General features: G+C 42.5%; 2 protein-coding genes and 1 long non-coding RNA gene across 9 annotated transcripts; 1 reads left to right on the top strand and 2 right to left on the bottom strand.

Moving 5' to 3' along the window:
* Positions 1–6,011: 6,011 nt before the first annotated feature.
* Positions 6,012–7,185, bottom strand: LOC112937608 (uncharacterized). The gene is made up of 2 exons (XR_010738721.1): positions 6,935–7,185; positions 6,012–6,312 (listed from the first exon to the last, which is right to left on the bottom strand). It is a non-coding gene; the product is annotated as an uncharacterized lncRNA (long non-coding RNA).
* Positions 7,186–7,332: 147 nt separating this feature from the next.
* On the bottom strand, positions 7,333–10,812 carry LOC4324956 (integrin-linked protein kinase 1). 4 transcript variants are annotated; one of them, XR_010738720.1, is made up of 12 exons: positions 10,097–10,806; positions 9,694–9,768; positions 9,473–9,577; positions 9,285–9,370; positions 9,083–9,203; positions 8,917–8,996; positions 8,690–8,752; positions 8,431–8,559; positions 8,243–8,328; positions 8,007–8,131; positions 7,653–7,874; positions 7,333–7,569 (listed from the first exon to the last, which is right to left on the bottom strand). XR_010738720.1 is itself a non-coding variant. In XM_015773439.2 (12 exons), the coding sequence occupies exons 1-11, from the start codon at positions 10,529–10,531 to the stop codon at positions 7,670–7,672; spliced, it is 1,503 nt and encodes a 500-aa protein (XP_015628925.1). In that variant the 5' UTR covers positions 10,532–10,812; the 3' UTR covers positions 7,333–7,569; positions 7,653–7,669. The 4 variants fall into 4 exon arrangements, 2 of the variants coding, with proteins under 2 accessions (XP_015628925.1, XP_015628932.1); XR_003240252.2 differs by having other exon boundaries at positions 7,746–7,874; XM_015773439.2 differs by having other exon boundaries at positions 8,431–8,552; positions 10,097–10,812.
* Positions 10,813–14,284: 3,472 nt separating this feature from the next.
* LOC4324955 (pectin acetylesterase 6) lies at positions 14,285–17,380 on the top strand. Of its 4 annotated transcripts, none has more exons than XM_066306638.1 (12): positions 14,285–14,448; positions 14,599–14,681; positions 14,794–14,920; positions 15,043–15,122; positions 15,227–15,316; positions 15,497–15,621; positions 15,700–15,760; positions 16,034–16,075; positions 16,333–16,410; positions 16,537–16,642; positions 16,740–16,885; positions 17,038–17,380. In XM_066306638.1, exons 1-12 carry the CDS (start codon positions 14,319–14,321, stop codon positions 17,146–17,148), a joined length of 1,179 nt encoding a protein of 392 aa, XP_066162735.1. In that variant the 5' UTR covers positions 14,285–14,318; the 3' UTR covers positions 17,149–17,380. The 4 variants fall into 4 exon arrangements, with proteins under 4 accessions (XP_066162735.1, XP_015621993.1, XP_066162733.1 ...); XM_015766507.3 differs by having other exon boundaries at positions 16,022–16,075; XM_066306636.1 differs by having other exon boundaries at positions 15,485–15,621.
* Positions 17,381–17,702: the final 322 nt, after the last annotated feature.

Below are 17,702 nucleotides of genomic sequence, written 5' to 3'. Positions count from 1 at the left end.
GACTCCAGAGCATCCAGGACGAACTCGAGGGAAAGGGGTGATTCCTTGGAAGATTGGTTTCAAGGAGGACATCCACACGTACAGGAGTCGGATGAGGAGCAAGAGAGATACCGAGGCGAAGATTGCAGACCTAGAGTTCCGGGTATCGAGCTACGAACTCAACATGCAAGAGGAGGTGGCAAGGAAGGTTGATGAACGCATGGCCGCACATCGGTCCCATGATCCCCAGCCGACCATTCCTCCTGCAATGGTGGGCCCGTCAGGAAACCGTAGCAGCTGCGCCTCAACGGGGCAGGTAGGATCACAGAGCATGGACGCCATGCAAACACAGGACGAATCGACCTGTCCCGTTGATGACATCACTCAGCGGACACCATGTGAGCTGCATATTCCTTTCAAGAACTTATCAATAAAGGTAAGATTTAGCCATTCCGCTAGTTGCTGCTTATATATGTTGATTACTAATAAATAATCTCTCACAACATGAAGGTGGCGTCGGGCATGGCCATCCCAACGGACCCTTCAGGTACTTACCACTGCAGGCCGATTCCAGCAGGATACTCCAAGGTCGAAGTTGAGTTGGTCGAAGGCGCGTACGAGGACCTCGAGCTGGATTACCCTGGAGGAGACGGTGAGACGCATCTACGAGACACATGCCATGCCATTATTCTATGGCGCAGGCGGTACATCATCCTCCCTGGGCGACAAGCGGCGTCTCGTGCACCATCTCCTCCGGCTCCGCCATCTCCTCCTCAGGATCCTGCACCGTCTCCTCCTCATGCTCCGCCAGCACCGTCTCCACCTCAGGCTCCAGCATCGACTCCTCAGGATCCTGCACCGACTCCTCCTCGTGCTCCTACACCTACTCCCCCGCAAGCTCCTCTTCCGGCACCTTCAAAGTCAAGGGCCCCCCCAGCTCCACCGCTTGCCCACACAAGGGCAACAAAGAAGGCGAAAGTTGACGCCGCCAAGAACAAGGACCCGGGGTACGATTGCACGCAAGAGGAGCTTGACGCTTACGTTGCATCAGAAGTCAAGAGACAATTCAAGCCTCGAAGTCCAGAAAAGAAGATTCCTATAGACCCCAGTGTCAGGAACTTCTTCAGGGGTATGTCTGCATCTGTCAAGGAGGCCATCAAGCTATCGGACTATGAGCGAACGCTGAAGAAAGCATCTTCTGGAAAGTCCAAACCAGTCCCTCAGCTTGGAGAGCAACCAAACCAGGAGATCGAGCCGTTGGTGACCGGTAAAGAAATGACGATAGAACAATTTATTACTGACACCGGTCTAACTACGGATCAATTGCTAGGAGTCGCACCAATCGAAAAGGCGGAAGTGAAATACATGTACGAACTCGGTAAACCGCTTGTCAAGCCTGAGCTGCTGCAGTCCCTACCCACACAAATGTACAAGTTCCATCAGCTGTACATGGAGATGAGCGCCACCGGTAGAGAGATGATCGGAGCGAGGATCAGGGACACGGACTTCTTGCAAGGAGATGACATTCTCTGGATCAATTTCAGGGGAATCTACGAACTATACCAGCTGGACGCCCTCGACGTCTCTATTATGAGTTGCTGGATTTTGTAAGTATATCGTTCAGTTAGATTTCTTACTATACGTCTCCTTTAATTAATTAGGTCCTTGTATATAAGTAGACCATAGAAAATAATATACTCCCTTTTATCGTTGTAGAATGGAGATTCAAAGGGCCCGACGGCGGAGGGTTTTCGATACTGGATTCATCGACCCTCGGAAAGTAAACGTCGCAATGCTCGACCAATATCCACAAGAAACAGAGGACAATCTCGTCCATCTCCTGAAGGCGCAGCATTACAAGACGTTCATACTGTTGCCATACAACACAGAGTTAGTTTAATTTTACTGTCTTCCTACATACCAAATTTCATTCCCGTACGAACTTGCTAAGTGTTTCATATGTAATGCATCCCACGCACATTGCAGATTCCACTGGGTGCTTTTACTCATCGACCTGGAGGCCTGCACCGTCAACGTATATGACTCAATGGATAAAAAAGAGTCTACGTTTGACAAGGTTTTCGAACTTATAGACAGGTACCGTCATAAGTTCCTTTGTTAATTAAGAAAATCTTGTTATGTTAATTGCTACTACGAATCATAGCTTTAAACTCCATGTAGGGCTTGGTATCGGTTCCGTCATTTGGTCCGCGGCAAATGGAGAGAAAGACTTAGGCGGAAGTTCAAATTTCTTGTGAGTACACATGCTCTACATTTATATTTCTCCGATTCAAATACATACAAGTGTATATTAATTAGATCTCTCGTTGTTTGTCATTTATTTGTAGTGCGCAAAGCAAAAGCAGGGAACTAACTTGTGCGGCTATTACGTGTGCGAGTATTGCCACTGCCTTGCAGACCAAATCATCACCACAAGAGAGCTCGATGTACGTACAAATAAATTCAAAATTTCATTACGTAGCGATTTCTTGTTTAATTACTAATCAATTTCATACATTCATATAGTTTATTCGCATGAGGGATAACCTGACCACACACAAGGAATTTATCGCGGCGGTTCAAGAACAACTCATGGGATTCATCAACGAAGAAATCCTTGATCCCAAGGGTGAATTCTACTACGACGGAAACACAATTCACCGGTCCTTAGCTTCTGAGCTAGCAGCGAGTACTACTACGTCGAAATCGTAGCTAGCTAGGACATATAATGGATTGTAATTAATACATGACTACATATGTTTCTATATGCATGTGTACACATTTTCTATAATGTAAATATATTTTGTTCATATATATATCTATATACATATGCATTTGCATAACATATATATATGTATAAATACATATATATATATGTATGCATATATATGTATTGAAACATATATATGCATGGTTTATATATATATATATATATATATATATATATATATATATATATATATATATATATATATATATATATATATATATATATATATATATATATATATATATATATATATATATATATATATATATATATATATATATATATATATATATATATATATGACATATATATAACATATATATATATATGTATAAATACATATATATATATATATGTATATATATATATATATGTATATATATATATATATATATATATATATATATATATATATATATATATATATATATATATATATATATATATATATATGACATATATATAACATATATATATGTATAAATACATATATATATATGTATGCATATATATGTATTGAAACATATATGTATGCATATATATATAACATATATATATATATATATATATATAACATATATATATGTATAAATACATATATATATATATGTATGCATATATATGTATTGAACATATATATGCATGGTTTATATATATATATATATATATATATATATATATATATATATATATATATATATATATATATATATATATATATATATATATATATATATATATACACCATGCAGCAACAGGGGCATGCAAAAAAAATAAAGGTCAGCTCGATCTTTAGTCCCGGTTGGTAACACCAACCGGGACTAAAGATGGCTCAGCCGGCCACGTGGCTGAGCCATCTTTAGTCCCGGTTGGTGTTACCAACCGGGACTAAAGATCGATCTTTACTCCCGGTTATTTCACCCGGGACTAAAGATAGCGATCTTTAGTCTCGGATTGGTACTCCCGGTTTGGAAACCGGGACTAAAGGGGGGTTACGAACCGGGACTACAAAGGGTTTCTCCACCAGTGGTAGGTGCGCGAACATTACCCTTAGAAAATTCGCTTTGAACGGGGTATGCCTTCGCCGTCGTCGTGAGTGGTCGTTTTGCCGAGGCTCGAGGAGCGGGCACGCAATCGCCGCCGCCGGCTGATCGCGGCCGCGGCCTTCTTCCATCCTGCCGAGCGCGGTGGCGCCGTCCTCCCCTCCCGCACCCGCACCTACACCCGCCTGCATCATCGTTGGCGCTTACACCGCGGTAGTAGCAGCAGCTCGATCGCTAGCACGCGCCGAATTGAATACGAACGCCCGGCCGTCGCGACAGTGAGATGCCGGCATGCAGTTTGTATAGCGGGGAGAGGAACACCGAGACCGATCACAGTCGGAAAGCGCGGTGGCGGCGCACGGAGAGACCGACCCGACCCCGATTACGTATGCACGTGTACTGTATACGTATTTGTACGTGAATAACTGAGACACCGTACGCGCGTCAACCGGGCTGACCAATGCATGTCTCGTGTCGGCGCTGGACACGTAGCACAAGGCGATGCCTAGTCGATATACGTACCCCTAATCTGACATTAACTCGCGTTCTTTCTGTTTATTCCATCATGTACTCAGCCTTTTTACTGGAACGTTTATACTCTCTCTTTGTTTCAGGTTATAAAACATTTTAATTTTGGTCAAAGTCAAACTGCTTTAAATTTAACTAATTTTATAGAAAAAATAATAACATTTTTAACTCAAAATAAATTTATTATAAAAATATAGATGAATGATGACACTAATTTAGTATTATAAATATTACTACATTTGCTTATAAACTTAGTCAAACTTATTTAGTTTGACTTTGACTAAAGTTAAAATATCTTATAGCCTGAAATGGAGGGAGTATTTATTTTGTTGAAGTATTCACCATTCATTGATACCGGCATACTGGCAGTATTCATCCGTTCAGTAGGCTTCATCGGCAAGGCACGATATGCTGCGGTACATGTTAACCCGTGCAAGGTAATCAGGGAATCATCCATCTGCCAACTGTGGGCCGTTGATCAATCAATCAACCAGCCTACCACGCCATGAACAGTGTGTGTTCCTTCGACCATCTGAGTACACCAGAGATTAGATGTTCATAAGAATGACAAGTCTTCCAGAGATTGGTCATCAGAACAATGCACCATGTTTCATCAGAGTATCAATGTATCAGAGTCACTGACTGACCTCATAGAGGATGAAACCGAAAAAGAAGGAATCGACGCTTGCGTCGAATATTTCGCTCCTGTACAGTTGAGGTGCGTCGAATAACCGACGCCCCTTTCTCGTCCTGAATTGCAGCCCATTACTAAATGGGGGCAATTACGTTTTTCTCCCATTTTGAAAGACTAGGGGTGTGTCTAGTTTGTGAAAAGAAATTTTTTAGCTAATCACATTGGACGTTTGACCGGATACTGGAATGGGTTTTCGGACGCGAATGAAAAAAATAATTTCATAACTCGCTTGGAAACCGCGAGACGAATTTATTAAACCTAATTAATCTGTCATTAGTACATGTGGGTTATTGTAGCACTTGTGGTTAATCATGGACTAATTAGACTTAAAAGATTCGTCTCACGATTTTCATACAAACTGTGCAATTAGTTTTTTTATCTATATTTAATGCTCCATGCATGTGTCAAAAATTCGATGTGACGTTTTTGGGCAAAATTTTTTGGGAACTAAACAATGTCTAACTAGTATGTTTAGTCTATGTTTAATATTTCAAATGTGTGTCCATATATTCGATGTGACACGCCAAAACTTTTCGTCTCGCGAACTAAACAGGACCTTGAGATAGGGCATCTTTTAGTTCTAGTCCTGTGTTTCCGTTTTGGCTTAATGATGTAGTTAGGCCCTATTTAGTTCGCGAAAGAAAATTTGCTAATTTGCATGAATTTGCAATATGGTTTTGTTTACAGTGGTGTGTGTATTTTTTCCATCTTGTTCGAACCCTCTTAGCTTACAGTTCAACTAGGGCTTAGCTAGAATTTTAGGCTTGGTCCGCCACTGCCTAGAACCTTAAGCTCTTAAGCTCTCCAAACACGGGTGGATCATAGGCACAAACAATTTCATGTTCCCTTCGCTGACAAGGTGCATGGCTATCCCAGTTTGAACAATGATGCACAAGATGCCCTTATGAAGCTCCCTTTTTCTTCAGAACTCAAGGTCTCAACTCTCAAGCTTTGTAGTCTGAAGGATATGCCCTGATTTTGTGACTTCCTATGAACATGGTGTGATCCTTTTTACACAGTTGAATTAATTAATATTGTCACATTGATCCCGTTATAAATTACAAGAAAATCTGGGAAATAGAGATGACAGTTGAGCTCCGTCCTCCGGAGGGAAGAATCATCAAACGAGCTCACAAAGCTAGTACTGTATCAAACTATCAATACTCCTGGAACGTGATCGAAAAGGCAGAAAACGGCAAGATGGATAAGGAAATTATAAGAAATATCCTGGCCCAGACGGGGAAATGTACTATGGTGCCGAAAACTATAAACGCGATTTCCATACCGATTGCAAAACCCTGCAAAGATCCAAATAACAAACCAGCATTAGCTCTCTGCACCTTCACTGCTGAAAAGTCGCAGAACTTTGATTATACAGGATAAATAAAACAAACTTAGAGCAGGGTTAATAGCAAAGCTAACCATCGGCGGTAGCATATGTCCATGTCATTTAAAGTTGATATTATAGATTGTTTATATAAAAGACGGGCTCTACATTGGCTCTATAGAATCATGAATGGATTTGCACGCGCACACTCATACTTCCTACATAGCTTAGATGTTACATGTACAGATGATCAAAACTAAGCTATGTAGGAAGCCACATGCTTTGCACGTGCACATAAGATTGAGGGTGTGTTCAGTTCACGTCAAAATTGGAAGTTTGATTGAAATTGAAACGATGTGACGGAAAAGTTAGAAATTTATGTGTAGAAAAGTTTCGATGTGATGGAAAAGTTGGAAGTTTGAAGAAACATTTTGTAATTAAACACGGCCTGAACAAATTGAGCCGGAGAACCACAAAGCGCATAAAAGATTTCATACTGCCTGATTTTTTGTGCTATCCAATCCTAAAAGAAAAAAAACTGTGACTCCCAATCCTAAAAGAGAGAAGAAGAAGAGATGCTATAGGAACATTACCCTTGAAAAGTACTTCTTGAACGGGCTAATCGTCCTGCGTCGGCGTAAGCGGGCGCCCTGCTGAGGCTCGAGGAATGGGTACCCAATCGCCACCCCGGCCGCCGCCGCCGCCGACGACGACGACGACGGCGGATCGCCGCCGCGGCCTTCTTCCATCGCGCGGACCGCGGCGGCGCCCGCCTGCATCATTGGCGCTTAGCCGCTTACAGCTTAGATACCAAAACCGTCAAACCGATCGACCGATCGAGTCGAAAATCTGGTGAGGTGGTTAGGCTCTCGCGCTTTATAAGGCGACGGTGCAAACCGACCCGGTCACGTATCCACGTACAGTACGTGTATTTGTACTTGAACAATGGCAAGAGTCGTGTTACACCGTACGTAGAAAACAATACACAAGGTAGTAATAATTAAGCTTTGTTACTTCCAATTTAACTCAAATTGATCTTTTACAAGTACTTTTTTTTTCGCCGGGCCTTTTACAACACGTACACAAATTTGTCGGTACGTCGTGTCATCCTCCTCCAGACGAGTGAGTGCTAGCTCAGGCTTCTTCTTCACAGAGAGTGACGCATTTGCTTCGCAGTGATATGTACACAAGAAGGCGTTCATGCAGCTTAGCCCACACGTGTCATTTCCTGTAGAAAAAAGAAGTGCAAATGCAATGCAGAAGAAATGTTTCAGTCGCTAATTAATCCCATGAAACAATATGATGACATACCATCTCCAATTATGTTTTCACATTGCGACATGGACTCTCTTTTTGGTTCTGAAATGCTTAGATCTGATATTCTTAAATCGCCGAGATACGGACCAAATCTTTAGCGAGTCCTTCCAGGTCCCTTGCTTCATGCACTGGGCGTATATCTTGTCGAGCCTGATGATTATCTCTGAAAATGTTGGCCTTGCTATACCCTGAGTATCCCAGCATTCTTCGATCAGCCTGCAATTTAGTTTCCACACTCTGATTATCTAGTTTTTAACATGTTACTGAACAGAAGCTGATGAATGTTTATTTACTAGTTTGCACAACGATGCACAAGATATCTCATGCTCTTGTTTTTTCAGAACTCACGCTTTGAAATCTGGAGGATATCCCCTGAGCTTGTTCTTCAGCGATGGACGCATCCCATCATATCGAATTGTGTGGCCAGATTCCTCTGATGACTTCCCATGTACAGTGTGTGTTCCTTCAACCATCTGAGTATACCACAAAGAGTTAATTCTCATTAGAATGACTAGTCTCCTTACAGAGATTGCTCATCAGAACAATGTATCATGTTCAGAAACCAGAGTATGAATGTCACTGACCTCATAGAGGATGAAACCAAATGAGAAGGCGTCGACGCTTGCGTCGAATATTTCGTTTCTGTACAGCTCAGGTGCAGTGTAGTGACCTAAAACAAACCAAAAAAGAGGCAAGATCAGTTTGTCAGTAAAAACTTTACTGATGTCTTCTTTTTTCTTATCTCATTTCATTGTACTAAAATTTTACTCACTGAAGCTGTCAACCATGGACTCATGATCGGCCAGTTTCACTCTGCCAGGAGAGATTTTCGACAGCCTCGTCAGACCGAATCCTGCGATTTTCAGTTGGCCTCCACTATCCAGGAAGATATTTCTGGCACCTTACCAAGATTCAAATAGTAAAGTACGGCACAACCTTGAAAGAGAGCATCCAACTGCTAGCAGTTTGTAGCACAAGAATGAAACTCAAAAGTATGCAAGTCTAGTGCTTGCTTCATTTCCTCATCTTACTTTGGCTTTAGGTCGCAGTGGATGATGGGGTCTGGCTTGCACTGGTGAAGATAAGTCATGCCCCTGAACATTCAAAGAAGCATTGTTGTCTCAATAGAAGGCATTCAAGTCAGCATCTAACTAGTACTGATGCAAAATTTGGCATTAAACATCATTGTTTTGTGGAACAAAAAGATTACAGATTATATCAAGTGTGTTTAATTCCACATCTCAGAAGGTAGATTTACCTGGCGATCTCAAGGCCATATTTTAGAACCTTCTGACCATGTAGCTTTCCTTTCCTCGGAATACAGCTTGATAAATCACCCTGTGTGTAAGGTATACAGTGCCTTATTCAGACTGTTTGTTAATAACACTTTTTTTTTCAGAAGTAAAAGACAGTGATCTTGTTACATTTGGGAGGTATTCAGAAATAATCATCATAGGTATGTTCTGAGTGACGGCTCCGACGAACTGAACAACATTCGGGTGCCGGACCTTCTCCAATACGGTCAGCTCATGCCTGAAAGAGTTTCTGTAACAAAACAAGTGTTAGTTTCTTGTCAGGTCAGTTCACTGCACACTTTGAAACTGACTTTTGGGATTTGCATCTTACATGACTTCCTGATCGCAGTAGCATTCTCTATCAAGTATCTTAACATGAACCTTGGTTCCATTCCATTTGGCAACTTGGTACACGCCCTGTACGATGCACGCACGTCATTAGAACATTAATTTTCTGCTTATCTATAATGTTTCTTCAACCAACTTCACTGGAACGCAATTGGGACAGAGAGTTTTTACCTTGACCACCTCATCCCCTTTCTTGAATTGGAGCTCACTAGGGTTCAATTCGTACTCTGGTACGTCCCCAGGATTCGACACCATCATCGGTGTCCTCCTGTTTCTCTGAACAAAAAAAGAAACAAAGACCACCAAATAAACCTCAAATTCTTCGAAACTGACGAACCGAATGAATTGAGAGCAAATGACAAAATTTTCAGTTTGTTCATGCAGAAAGATACCGGGATCTTTGCACCACGAGCCTTGAGAAGATTGTACACCTCCGTGTGGCCATAACACTTGGCATCAGCTACAGCCTGCGATTCGAGGAAGAAACGAATCAAATCAGAATCTGAATTTCTGAACCAAAAAATGTAACGAAAATCTTGATGTTGATCGAGTCTTGTCTTGGACGAGTCACTGACAGGGTTTAATGTTTCGGTTTGATGATTTCTATCATGGATGGCCGAAATACCAAAATTTATGAAATTTCGGTCCGAAATTTTACGAATTTTTAATAAAATTTGATCAAATTTGAACAAAATATTACCAAATTCATGAAAAAATGAAAAAAATTAATAATTTCGGCCAAAACTATATCGTATAGGTCCGATAGAACCGAAATTGCGAACACTGGTCACTGACCGTGCTGCCCCACCGGTCGCGGGCGTCGATGTTGGCCTTCCAGGTGAGCAGCACGCGGACGACGTCGGGGTGGCCCTCGCAGGAGGCGATGTGCAGCGCGGTGCGGCCGTCGAGGTTGATGCTGTTGACGTCGACGCCGCCGCGGAGCAGGGCCTCGACGCCGGCGGCGTCGCCGTGGCAGGCCAGGAAGAGCAGCTGCATGGTGGCGTCGAGGTTGTCCGGCACGGTCAGGTCCTCGGCGAGGCCGACGGGGCTCTGGCTCCGCCCGCGCCGCCGGTTCGGGTCCATCGACGACTGCCTCCCGAACAGGAACCTCGTCGCCGCCCTCCCCGTCCGGGGAGACTCCAGCGACGACTGCCGCCGGAGCTCCCCGCTCTCCTTCAGCGACCCCGACGACACCTGCCGGTGCAGCGCCACCCTCATCCCGGTGTCCATTTCTCCTCCCACCACTCACCTCACCTCGACAACAAGACTGTACTACTCAGGCACGGCGGCGGCGGCGGCGGCGGCGGATCGGGGTCTCCGAGGCACGAGAGGGCACCGTGCGCCGGAGAGCCCCCGCGGGAGAGAGAGGAGAGATCGATCGATGGAGAAGCTTTCCGCGGCGAGGTCGGAGGCGTCGGGAGAGGTGGAATGAAGTGGAGAAGAGGAGGAGAGAGAGGAGAAGACGGGAGGAGGAGAGGGGAGAGTGAGGATGGCCACGTTTCCCGGGAGACGAGGAAGAAAGCTAAAGTTAGGCTTGCTCTTATAGCGCGCGTAAGAAGAAGATCAAGTCTTTTGGCGCGTTTTTTTTAAAATACCGTTGGGAGGAGGGGTAACTGTCGCAGTCTGGAAATGGTAGCCTGAACCGTGTAGGAAAGCTACTGTCAGAGCATGGCTGTTACCAGCTTGGATGGATGAATTTCTGCCAAAATTAGGCGCCCGTATTTTGGGATTTGGGAAAATTCCGATTGTCATCAGGATTATTCTGCTGTAGTATTCCACGGCCTGAAATAGAACAATAGGATTTTTTTACCAGTATTTTTTTTAAAAAAATGATAAGATAGTTATTAAAAAATGACTTTAGTGTACCGTTTAAAAGTAAAAAGAATTAATGGCTTGGTGTTTGTAAGAAAAATTGCTTATAAATTTTGTTTTGTGCTTTAGTACTATTTTCACTGAAAAGTAGGTGGACGGGTGTCTCAGAGAGGGGAATTTCTAAAGTGACGGAAACAATGAAAAATAAATGCAAATTGAAGCTCATGCAAATGCCATGACAAAGCGCAATTATTCAGCAAAGTTCACTGCACGCTTCACAAAATCACAAAATGTAAATTCATCCCACGAATTAGCATTTCATATCCAAAGTACTGCTACCTTTATCCTAAAATAAATTTATTTTTTACCTATCTCACATATATCAATACAAACACCAGAATACTAGAATACCCCACTTTTATCTAATCTCAATGTAATTATTTCTTAATTTATCTACTTTTGATATACTTTTATAGATTCTGATGCAATGATTATTTAAAAATAAATCTATTTTAGAACAAACGGAATAAGAAAAATAAATTTAACATGGAACGAAGAGAATAGTAGGCTAAGTTAGCATTTACCTTTTTTTTAAGCAATCATTTATTTATCACTTGACAAGGCCCCCACCTCCTTCCCCTTCCCTTTCCAAAATCCTACACTGACACCGAAAGCAACAGGAGAATGTACTCCGCATTCTGCACCACTGCATGCGTTTGTTGCTGTTGCCTGTCACCTACACGAGGCGATCCCACACACGTCGGCACGCAGGCACGCACGCGTTCTTAGCTTCGATTCGATTCCCCGTCTCGTTTTCGTTCTCGTTCACGTCGGCGTTTCATTGCAGACACCGACGCCTTCCCCTTCACCTTCCGCGACATGAGAGCAAGTTTAACATGACAGACAACTACTTAGAGCGAGGCTAAGTAGATATTTACCAGCTGCTTACTGTATAGATTTTTATAGTCTATCTCTTCAGCTCACTCGTATAGTGGTTAGCTCTTCACTATAAATATATGGTCCACATGTCTGTCTCAAATTTTCTTGATTCTTGTGTCTAAATCGGCTGTAAGCTTACAGCTCGCTTCTCATCTCTCACCTTTCTTCTCTCATCCATCTCAACATTTAGCCTTCTTACAGACTTCTATTATACTTGCTCTTAATACATTTGTCTCCAGTATTTTTAGAGCCTGTTTTTGAAAGAAAGCCAACACTCCATAGTTTTTATTCTCTTTTATTCACGTGTTTATATTTGGCTCGAAGCCTATTACTTCCTTATAAATGTAATAAAATTGAATGTGATATTTTATAGCCCAATAAATCTAGATTAGCAGTTGCTTAGATTCGTAAGACTATAAAACATCACATTCAATTTTAGATGCATTTATATTGAGATAACGGAGCATTAAACTTGCTCTTAGGTATGAACTGAACCCATCTCTATTCTCGACCCATTCATTCACACCGCTGTTGAGCACTAGGGATCTCAATATTCTCGGTGACAGTCGTCCGCCATGACCAGGTCAAGGGGGATGGCGATGATGTGACAGAAGAGCGAGCACCACATACAACTCGATCTGGGCCGTCCGTTTGTCGACGTTGGACAGCTCGGATGTCTTTCTCACGGCGAAGCTTCGCTCGATCGTCTTTATGGGCACATCAAGTGAATTGCGCCAGAAGTTAAACAGTATATTGAATGTCGATCGTTGCAAGTGCTGGGCAGCAGTGCCCAGGAGCAGAAGCAATTGCATGTGCAGGATTAGTTTTCTTATGTTGTGTTCAACTGTTTTGCTTGTCCTTGATTCCAGGGATGTGAACATCTGGTTACATTACATCGCAAGCTAACTTCGAAAGATGCATGACAAGGCAGCAAAGCTAGTAGTACTAGTATTTTCTTATACAAAAGAGTTGTTTGCTTGTTTTCCAGGAAATGAGCAGAGGATTAGAGTAGACTAGATTGTAGTAGGAGTCAATTGCATGTTCAGATTATTGTGACTGTACACGTACAGCATTACTTGCTGGCAGTATTGCGTATGAGCATTTCATAAATACAACTAGACTGTGTTTAGGTCCTTTTAAAGTTAAAAGTTTGGGTTAAAATTGGTACGATGTGACTAAAAAGTTGTGTATGTATGACATATTGATGTGATAGAAAAAGTTAAAAGTTTAGATCTAAACACAGCCCTAAAACAGATGTAACGGAGGGAGTATTCAGGTATTGGGTGCCACTTTCAGAAGTCAGAACAGACGATGAGCTGCTGCTAATCAGCGGCAACAGAGGGAGGACGATAAGCTGTCACCGTCCAGCGTTGGGCCGTAGGTAACAGCCCAAGTCTTCTCGTCTGCATGGAGCAGGAGCGGCCGAAATAATCTTTGAGGGCCCAATATCGACGGTCCAGTTTCCATACGTTCTTGTGGGCCTAATTCTCGACATCGGCTCGCTGAACCGCTGCGGCCCGCCTCGATCTGTGGGGGCGCAGAGAAGCAACGAACGGGGCCGGTGTCGCCGGCGCCGGCGGCACGGTCGCCGGATTCCGCCGCCTTCCGGCCGTGTGGATTCCACACCGTAATTCACCCGCCCTTACCTTCCATGCAATTCTACTCCCCTCTCCACCCTGACCAGTTAATGTCCACCAACGTAATTAAACCCCCAACGTTCACGACTCCTCTTCCGCTACAGTTGCAGCTAGCTACTTCCTCTGTTTCACAATGTTAGTCATTCTATCATTTTCCATGTGGGAAATAATAGAATGACTAACATTGTAAAACAGAGAGAGTAACAATTAGCATAGTTGCACGAAGCTCTGAATGAACAGGGTTGCACGAAGCCCTCAGGGGGTGTTTAGTGCCGGTTCAGTTTGTAGTCAAAATAAACCTTTTTAAGTTTTGGTAATGTTAAAATTTTAGTAAGATGGTAATATTATGGTCTTTTGTTTCTTTTCTTAATTGTTTCTTGGGATGCTAGAGTTTGGTATTGTTGGGACAGAGGGAAGTAAGAACGACTTCGTCAGCATGTAGTAATTGCTAGTACGACAAAAATGTGTTTCACAGAAACGGTCGTGTTGAGACCACCAAAAAAAGGAAGAATTTGTCTGGTCGACGTAAATGGCGATTTTTTTTAATCTTTTTCTCATCGTGATAAATAGTCCTTGTCATCCACCGAGACCACACATGTACTCCTGGCCACACACGGCCTGCGCGTGACATGGCAGCGACCAGCGGCAAGCTCCGGCCGCCCTTCCGGCTTCTCCTCCTGCTCCTGGCCGCCGCCGTCGCCCGCTCGGTGGACGGCGTCGAGCTGACCCTCCTCACCGGCGCTCGAGAGAAGGGCGCCGGTATCCATCCATCCATCCATCCAACTAGCTAGTAGTAGCTACTGCTGCTATCCTGGAGTGATCATGAACTGGTTCTTGTCTTCTTGATCATGACATGAACGAACTCAACTCATCGTGCCATATGAATTGTGTTTGTTTGCATTCTTGCAGTGTGCTTGGATGGGAGCCCGCCGGGCTACCACCTGCAGAGAGGCTTCGGCTCTGGAGAGCACAGCTGGTTTATCCATCTTCAGGTGATCATCCATCGCAGATGATTGCTTTGTGTTCATGGTTGCTGTCAACCATTGTTTTTCGGTGGGTGCATGCATGACGGAATGATTTTCTGTTTGTGCTGAAAATGCTCAGGGAGGAGCCTGGTGCAACACCATCGAAGATTGTTCCAAACGCAAAATGAGCGCGTATGGTTCATCGAAATTCATGCGAGCAGTAGAGTTCAACGGGATACTCAGCAATGACCAACAACTGAATTCTGGTACATATAGATGACAGATGGTTCCTTAAGTCCTTAAATTTGTTATTCAAAAAGCTTTTATTTTACTAACGGTTTGAAGGCCATTTGATGTCCTTTTACTAATTCCAACCATTGTTTATTAGATTTTTACAACTGGAACAGAGTTTTCATAAGATACTGCGATGGAGCATCGTTTTCTGGGGATGGGGAGGCTCAAGATCAGGTTACATTCGTTTTTTTTTTTTCTGAAATTGATTTTTGGGGTTGCTGTCTTTGTTTGTATTCCCAAAAGGTAAATTCTATCCAACATTATTGGCAACGGTGTAGGATGGGAGCACACTCCACTTCAGAGGATTGCGCATCTGGGAAGCAGTTATTAATGAGCTAATGGGAAAAGGACTTGCAACTGCTAAACAGGTTACACGTCGTAATTTTTCTTTTTACTCTTTCTGATCAAGAGTCATTCATGATTCATTGGCACTCTGATCAAGAACCATGTCAAAGAGTCATTCGTTTGGACAAGAATCATTCGTGCTTCATTGGCACTCTGATCAAGAACCATGTCAACGAATTTCATTTTTCTAGTACACATTTCAGGCCATACTCTCAGGTTGCTCTGCTGGTGGTCTGGCTGCACTACTACACTGCAATGATTTTTATGCAAGATTTTCTAAGGAGGTTTCAGCTAAATGCCTTCCTGATGCTGGATTTTTCCTTGATATGTAAGCCTCTTGAAATTAATTAATAGTATAACCCACTGGCATTGTATACTTGTACTCAAGTGCCAGTTTCTGCTCCAGTGAGGATTTATCCGGGGAGAGGCACATGTGGTCTGTATTCAATGGAACTGTTCATCTTCAGGTAAGCTGTTGAACATAGTGAAACCTAGAAAAAATGCTATTTTTTGTAAATCTTGGAAGGGAGCTCGTCAATTTATTCCAAATGTTTTGGTGGTTTGTTCCTTTCTGTGCTTATGAATACTACCTCAGTGAGATCTGGCAACTGTTGTCCTTTTCTTTTCAAGTGATTCTATCATGCCAGCTTGCCCGTTTGTCTCATCTGATCGTTCCATATTCAGCTTTACAATCTTACTCAGTTATTTTTTTTGGAAATTTATCCCAGAATGTTACACAGGTTTTGTCAAAGGACTGTCTTGCAAAGAAGGATCCAACAGAGGTATATACCTACTGTATTCTGTATTCCATAACAGATATCTCCTTATTGTGGTGCTAGTTCCTTTTAGATTATTTATTGGATTGTTTAAACGAATTATTTTCTCAAAAAAATCTTCGGTTATCTTGCTTAGACCACTTGTTTTAAATTATGTATTAAGTTTATTCATTAAAATATTTAATTTATCTCCGTAATTGAATAAATAATCCAACAATTCGTTTAATAATCTGTTTAATTTACTGACATATTGTTGTTCTCAGTGCTTCTTTCCTGCTGAGCTTGTTAAGAGCATCACCGCTCCCACGCTTATTCTGAACTCTGCTTATGATTCTTGGCAGGTAATTTTTTTTTCTTGAATAATATATAGTTCCTTTTTTTCCTGCAAAAAAACAATTAACATTTTTTCCAGATGAAATCAACGGATAAAATCCTCTCACTGTTTTAGCTATGATTATAATCTGTAGATACAAAATGCCCTTGCGCCAGATGGATCCTTTCCTGGACAGTCATGGTCCAGTTGCAAAACTGACATTCGAAATTGTAGTTCCACACAAATCCAAGTATTCAATGGTTGGTTTAAGCTTGTCAATCTGTTTCGGTTTATTTGGTAACTATCCTGTTTTTTTAACTCAAAAGTTCATTATTCTTTTCCTTCTTCATATTGTAGGATTCAGGAATAAATTTGTCGATGACATAGAGGTTGTGAAAGACAAAAAGGACTGGGGTCTTTTCATTGATTCATGTTTCACTCACTGTCAAACGCCATTCGACATCTCATGGAACTCACAGGCCTCCCCAGTTCTCGGTAACAAGGTGAGGTTAAAATCACTCAACTGTCCTAAAGTTCAGAACAGAAAATCACTGAACTGTACGACTGTAAAAGAGTAGCTAAAGTTGGTTTATCTCTGATAATGGTAGTGTTCTAGATGGATTGATATTTTTCTATTTGCACTTGTGTGGAGCAGATTGTCGCGGAGGCTATTGGGGATTGGTATTTCGAGAGAAGCTATGAAGTGAAAGAAATCGACTGCGAGTATCCGTGTAACCCCACATGTAGCAGCCAGCTGCCTAAATGATTTTACATTGGGCTGGACCCAGACTACCACCCTTCCCTGAATATTTATGCAGGCTTATTTGATGAAGCAGCAGCTGCAGATCATCTTTCACCATTTGTTCTGTGAACAACTAATAGCCATGCTTTGCTGATAATCAGACGCCTGTAATAAGTCAAACAGTGGCCATCTCGGGTGAAAAGGAATTACTACGAATACTTCATATTTCAGTACATCGGCTGCATATTCTTCTGCATATGATTGTTGCAGTGTGTTTGTTGCATTGTTACCTACCTTGCAAGTAAAACATGCCCCTATCAAGATTCGTAGTACTGTGACAGATCTTATCTGGTTCTAGCTTGCTATATTCTGAAACGGAGGGTGTATCTCAATACCGGACGTCGTCGCTCAACCAAAAACACGCGTCGACGGAGAAATGCTGCGACGTTGATGCCTTGATGGCACAGTGGCACAGTAGCAGTGACGCTGCAGAAAGATTGACCCTGGGTCAACGACAACGAACCCTCCGGTCGCCATAGAGGCGTCCAAACATCCAACTAAAATGCCCCTACGGCAGT

The sequence above is a fragment of the Oryza sativa genome, chromosome 1 (assembly GCF_034140825.1).
Source record: "Oryza sativa Japonica Group chromosome 1, ASM3414082v1".
Classification (NCBI taxonomy): Eukaryota; Viridiplantae; Streptophyta; class Magnoliopsida; order Poales; family Poaceae; genus Oryza; species Oryza sativa.
This window is presented reverse-complemented; position numbering and strand designations above follow the sequence as displayed.

Excerpts from the sequence above, each read along its gene's own strand:
- LOC4324956 (XM_015773439.2), bottom strand. The coding sequence starts at position 10,531 with ATGGACACCGGGATGAGGGTGGCGCTGCACCGGCAGGTGTCGTCGGGG. Across the intron at positions 9,769-10,096 it reads GCGACCGGTGGGGCAGCACG|GCTGTAGCTGATGCCAAGTG; the intron begins GTCAGTGACCAG and ends CTCGAATCGCAG. Across the intron at positions 9,204-9,284 it reads TACTGCGATCAGGAAGTCAT|AAACTCTTTCAGGCATGAGC; the intron begins GTAAGATGCAAA and ends GTTTTGTTACAG.
- LOC4324955 (XM_066306635.1), top strand. The coding sequence starts at position 14,319 with ATGGCAGCGACCAGCGGCAAGCTCCGGCCGCCCTTCCGGCTTCTCCTC. Across the intron at positions 14,682-14,793 it reads GCTGGTTTATCCATCTTCAG|GGAGGAGCCTGGTGCAACAC; the intron begins GTGATCATCCAT and ends GAAAATGCTCAG. Across the intron at positions 16,411-16,536 it reads CTGCTTATGATTCTTGGCAG|ATACAAAATGCCCTTGCGCC; the intron begins GTAATTTTTTTT and ends TATAATCTGTAG.